The sequence below is a fragment of the Amphimedon queenslandica genome, unplaced genomic scaffold (assembly GCF_000090795.2).
Source record: "Amphimedon queenslandica unplaced genomic scaffold, v1.1 AMPQUscaffold_13181, whole genome shotgun sequence".
Taxonomy (NCBI): domain Eukaryota; kingdom Metazoa; phylum Porifera; class Demospongiae; order Haplosclerida; family Niphatidae; genus Amphimedon; species Amphimedon queenslandica.
The window spans coordinates 75,512-81,262 of record NW_003546583.1 but is presented as its reverse complement, the minus strand read 5'-3'; the positions used below and the strand labels follow the sequence as shown (position 1 = coordinate 81,262).

Below are 5,751 nucleotides of genomic sequence, written 5' to 3'. Positions count from 1 at the left end.
CTGTCTCTGTCTCTGTCTCTCTCAGTCTCCTCATCTTGTTAATCTAAACGAGGACCCGCTAATGTCCGAATGTTTGTTGTATTATTTAAAAGAAGGTGTCACTAAAGTGGGTCAAGTTGGTGACATACAATTATCAGGAGATTTCATACTAGACCACCACTGCTCACTTATACATGAAAACGGTGAGACACCAAAAAGCATATGTACATGTACATTGTATAACCAAGAGTACATGATGGGTTAGTGTAGCCCATACTGTTATAGCACTTGATAATTAATACTTTAAATATACATGTACATGTACATATGTAGATCGAGCAATAACACTTTTATGCAGAAAATATAGTACATGTACATGTAGCTTCCAGATATTGTACAGCTAGTTATTGCTGCAGATTTTGTATTTTACAAAGTTAGACAGAAATATCAAAATTTTGTATGGTTGACACCTTAATTTTGATTGATTCCCTAATTCTTTTTTTCTTTCATTATCTATAGGTGAAGTGAGTATAGTCCCCAGTGAGAATAGCATTACGTTTGTTAACGGACAACTGATAACTGAGTCATTGACACTGTCAACTGGATCAAGAATAATATTAGGGAATAATCATGTGTTTAGATTCACCCATCCTGAACAAGGCATGAATATACATGTACATGCACTAGTACTAGTAAAACTGCAATAGTAATGATGATAATGATATAATATTAAAGATATTGATGCGTGTAAAATTGAAAATAATAATAATACAATAACAATAATTAATCATTATTAAATATTAATTTACTGTATAATTGTGTTTTGTTAAATCAATATGAGCAGTTTTGTTGTCATACACTGAACAAGTATGGGAATTGATGTGTTGGTGTTTTTTATAATTGTATTATAAATTATATAAAGGCGCATTTACTGCACTTCTAATTAGCATCATCATCATCATCATCACCATCATCATCATTATTATTATTATTGTTGTTGTTGTTGTTGTTGTTTTTATGTAGCAAGAGCTTTGAGAGCCAGTAGACAGACAAACACGTCTTTAGAAGGTAATAATAAAATAAAAAATTCCGCAATTTAATAAATATTGTTTAATTAATAGGTCCAGAAGGTCCCCCTGGGATAAAGGTCACGTCAGATTCTTCAGTGTCCCTCCCTTCCTCTCGTCCTGCTTCTCCCGGGCTCCTCGGGGGCCCCCTAGGAGTCGACTGGGGTTTCGCTAAGCACGAGTTGCTGCAGAAGACTGGGTATGACATTGGGAAGGAGATCGAGGAGAAGGAGAAGCAGTTTGAAGAGAAAGAAAAGAAATTTGAAGAAAAGTAAGTACATGTACATGTACACGTGGAGAGGAAAAAGAAAAATAATTTAGAATAACAACTACCTACACTTAATATCCTTCCTTAATTCTCAAAATTCCTTTCTTCTATAAAGGATCACAGAGTTAGAGGAGGAGAAGGCTCAAGCAGTAGTACAACTGGCCCAGGCTGCAGAAGAGAAAGCTCAAGTAGAAGAGTTATTAGTACTACAGAAAAAGGTTTGAATCTCTCTCTCTCTCTTTTCCTTTCACTGTCAATACATGTACATGTACAAGCACTTTAAATATCACACAGTGAAAACAAGCTCAAAGTTTCAGATAATAGTTTTAAAGATACATGCACTTAAAACTAATCACTGTACATGTATTTGTTATTTATAACTCTATAGTGCATCAATTTAATACTAAAATTTACTTTTATTTATTATTTTTTTTAGGAGTTTGAGAAACATTTGGAGGAAATAACATTTGAGCAGCAGAAGACCCAGTCGGTGATTGAAGAGAGACTGGTGGAACAGTTTAAGAAAGAAATGGAAACTAAACTACAAGCCAAAGTGGAAGAAGTTGAGACTCTAAAGAAAGTAAGACTATACATGTATGTATATGTATACTAATATTGATTTGGTGTAGGAGAATCAGGAAAGAGTGGAGGCTGAGATTGAAGAGAAATTGACTCAGAAGTTTCAAGAAGAGCTACAGACACAGCTGGAAGCAAAAGCACAAGAAGTGGCCTCACAGAAAGAAAAAGTACAAAAAACCAAAATACATTTACTTTAAAGTTTTTTCCTCCATCTTTTTTGTTTTCTCTTCTCTTTGTAATTCCTGTTTATAATTTGTACAGGAACTGCAGGAGATTATGGAGGACACTCAGTCAAGAGCACACACTCAAGCAAAAGTTGAAGCAGAAGAATTGTTCCAGAAACAAAGACAAGTATATAAAAAGAAGAAAGAGAAAGCATATTTATTATTTCATTAAAAATGAACTACATGTATAATGTATAATGTGATGCGTTTTTGTTGGTATAGGCTTATGAAATGAAGATATTAGAAATGGAGGCTCTTATACAAAAGAGAAGATCAGAAGTAAGATTAATGATTGATAAACTGGATAGATTATCATTTGTGTCTTTATTACAGAGTTTAGCATACATACCACCAGTTGAGGAAGAACCAATGAGTAAGTATTGTTTGTTATTGTTGCTATTGTTGTTCGTATTCATGTGTACATGTATAGAAGGACTTGAACCTCATCAGGTAGAAATTGCAAGAAAAGCTATTTCAATTTGGAAGCAATACAGGCACACATCACTAAAGGTAACATACATGTACATGTACATATACCTATTACTGTATAGCAGGAAATTTTGGAGGGACTAAAATTAGGTGAATTGCAAAATATTGGTAATTGAAAAATTTTAATTTGGTGAATTTGTGGCCACTTGCCATTGAGCATGCGTATAATGGCTCAAAATGGCGGATTTTTATTTTGGCAAATGGCTATCAAAACGCCAAATTCACCAAATTTAATTCCCTCCAAAATTTCCCGCTATACAGTACATGTACATAATTGATATATTTATAATTATTATCTTTACATTTCATAGAATGAGTTACGTGCTAATGCGTCATTGCTTAAAGAAGCTAATGCCATTAGTCTTGAACTACGTAAAAACGTGACATTTCAGTTTACACTTTTATCAGACACCTGCTACTCACCTTTACCACTGGCTGTCGCATCAGGTAACTTCAATAATTAATTAAACTAGAAGCAATGTAGAACATTAAGGGGCGAGCCTAAGCTAGCAAAGCAATTATATGGCACTGGATCTATCCATCTATAATCTACTCCCGATGATTTCAAAGCATGCATCATGATTTAGGCATAGCACATGATTTACAGTGATGAAAGTTTAATGCTGCTGATAAAATCACTTTCTATATATCATTTATTTTATTTAACTTTTAGTCTTCTAGTTTCACATACACATTTCTTGCCTATAAATGTTTGTAAAGATGCTTTACTTAGCTTTAGATATAATACTATCCAATATTAAGATGACTGAGAAAAAGCTTGATTGACTTTCACAGTTTTAATAGCAATTGCATCAGTAAAGACGAGCTTCATAGGTTATTAATTGAATTTAAAACCTTCTATAGCTGCTGGGGAAGTCTTTGGACAGTATCTGCCTTATATTGCTGCTAGAAAGCTCATGAATTCTTCCAGTGTGTTGGTTGCCATTTTTATTTTACTGTGACCGCTCCCACTTTCAATGAAAAATTGAAAATTGCATTGGTAATGCATAGTATCTATCTACCGTATTAGATCTACGCATAAATAGGGGTGACGTACGAGGACAGACATACAGACAGAGGGACAGACGGGGCGTGACTGAGAGTATAGCTAGAGTGGGGCGAGCTCAGGCTCGCCCCAATAATTAAACATGTACACATGTACTTGTAGCTGCATTATTGAATTGTTGTTGAGTTATAGTCATTGTTAGATCTAGAAATAAATTTTGGGAGACCAATCTAACTAAAAGTGGGAGGCTTAAGGACACCTAGGCTAAACCAAAAGCTAAAATTTCAAGAGACTTAGACCAAATATGGGAGACCAAAAGTCTTCTAAACTCGGATCCCTCTAGATCTAACAGTGACCTTAATCAATATTAAAAATTTTAATACAAAAATTGTTTTTGTTTTTTGTTATTGGTAGGTGCTGATACAGATTTGGATTCAGATGATGCTAAAGAAGCATTGCTAGCCTATCAGAGTGGGAGTATGGGTAGAGTAGGAGGACCAGTACTGGCAGTGGAAGTGAGAGATGGGAAGCACGGATCAACTCACATCTGGTCTATGGATAAACTGAAGTAATTACAGTGTTATTTATACAGTTTAGGCCCAGCGACTAAGTTTATAATAATAATAATAATAATGAAAGTGAAAAAGGAATAGTATTAATAATGAACAAGCTAAAATTAAAACCATCAAGGGTATTAGTGTTAAAACTTAAAAGATTTATTTCTACATGCATACACCTTTAGTTCCTTCTCACTAAGACTTATACACGTTCTTTTTACTTTGTACTGATTTTAGAGAAGTCTTGAAACCATATTCTTACTGCTATGTAAAGCTTAAGTAACTTTGCCACATTCAAAAACAAGAGAATACAAGAGAACTTTGCCCCATTTTGAATTTTAAAAAATGCACACACATACATGTACATTGTTGAAATCACCTTCTCTTATTATATTAGGCAGAGACTGATGACAATGAGGGAGATGTACCAGTCCAGTCAGTGTCCTGATGATGATGACCTCTCCTCTCACCTCCTCCTTCAAACTGGTGACCCATTCTATGACCACAGCTCATGGTTCAGGTCAATAGGACACTCCTACGTGTTTCTAAGTAACCTGTTAGTCCCTGTGTCACTCGTGAGGAAAGTGGCGATAGTCGGGGAGAAGGGAGAGGTCAAAGGTCACCTGACTGTATCTATAAGATACATGGCAGGTATAAAAAACAATTCATTATAATGATTTAATATTTCATATGATTACAAACAAAACCAGTGAAAAATGGGTTGATATACATGTACATGTACACCAATGATTTTTATACACACATCACTCATGTTGCACATATTGTACATGTACATGTATTTTTGTTGTTATTGTTATGGCAGCAAAAAGGAAGCTACATATACAATGTATGTATCATTATTTTTGCTATTATTATTTATTTTTTCTGTTATTTTTGTGTGTTTATTAGAAAGAGAGATGGATGAGAAGAGCATAGCTGAGGCGGTTTCAATAAAATTCGATGAAAATCTAAGCAGACAAGTGAGTGAGAGCAAATGCATGAAAATATCATATATATATTAAGAACAAGAGTCCATTATATTATGGACTCTTGTTAATAATAATATTATGCCATTTTATATTCTTACTGTATATTATTGTTTTTTCTCTCATAGACTCTTAGTAGTGTTTCCAGTGAGCACTTGTTTAAGATTGTCGATCCTTTGACTGAAGAGAAAGCGAAATATGCAAGTAATGATGAGTTCCTTGAACGCAGCTTTGAATTGGCAGAAGAAGCAACTTTTGTGAGTATCTACATGTCTTTTACACTAGTCATTCTGTTTACTGTTCTCTCTTTCTCTCTCCCTCCCCTCTTTCTCTCTCTCTTTCTCTCTCTCTCCCTCCCCTCTTTCTCTCTCTATTACTGTAGGATTCTCCAACTCATTCAGGTCCTGCCATATTTGTCAATGATAAAGAAGTCAAGTTGACTGATAATGCAAGGAAGAGACAGCAGGCAGTCCCAGCTTCAACTGATGCTAGTGAAGTGTTCACTTACAAGCAGTGCAGTGTACCAATGATGAATGGAAAGGTATAAACTTGCTCTATTATTAGCAAGAGTAGATAATAATAGAAGAGAGTGTCCT

The 5,751-nt window shown here is 34.6% G+C and overlaps 1 protein-coding gene across 1 annotated transcript in view; it reads left to right on the top strand.

The window, feature by feature from the left end:
- The window catches only part of LOC100640210 (kinesin-like protein unc-104), a 35,397-nt gene that overhangs the window by 5,362 nt on the left and 24,284 nt on the right, over positions 1–5,751 (top strand). Inside the window, exons 11-27 of the mRNA XM_020000485.1 lie at positions 26–182; positions 499–639; positions 1,003–1,047; positions 1,101–1,317; positions 1,430–1,532; positions 1,751–1,894; positions 1,944–2,060; positions 2,155–2,244; positions 2,340–2,396; positions 2,451–2,490; positions 2,548–2,627; positions 2,918–3,053; positions 4,027–4,180; positions 4,567–4,820; positions 5,079–5,149; positions 5,284–5,412; positions 5,538–5,696. Of these exons, the coding sequence (XP_019856044.1) occupies positions 26–182; positions 499–639; positions 1,003–1,047; positions 1,101–1,317; positions 1,430–1,532; positions 1,751–1,894; positions 1,944–2,060; positions 2,155–2,244; positions 2,340–2,396; positions 2,451–2,490; positions 2,548–2,627; positions 2,918–3,053; positions 4,027–4,180; positions 4,567–4,820; positions 5,079–5,149; positions 5,284–5,412; positions 5,538–5,696 (2,094 nt within the window). The remainder of the gene's footprint in view (positions 1–25; positions 183–498; positions 640–1,002; positions 1,048–1,100; positions 1,318–1,429; positions 1,533–1,750; positions 1,895–1,943; positions 2,061–2,154; positions 2,245–2,339; positions 2,397–2,450; positions 2,491–2,547; positions 2,628–2,917; positions 3,054–4,026; positions 4,181–4,566; positions 4,821–5,078; positions 5,150–5,283; positions 5,413–5,537; positions 5,697–5,751) is intronic.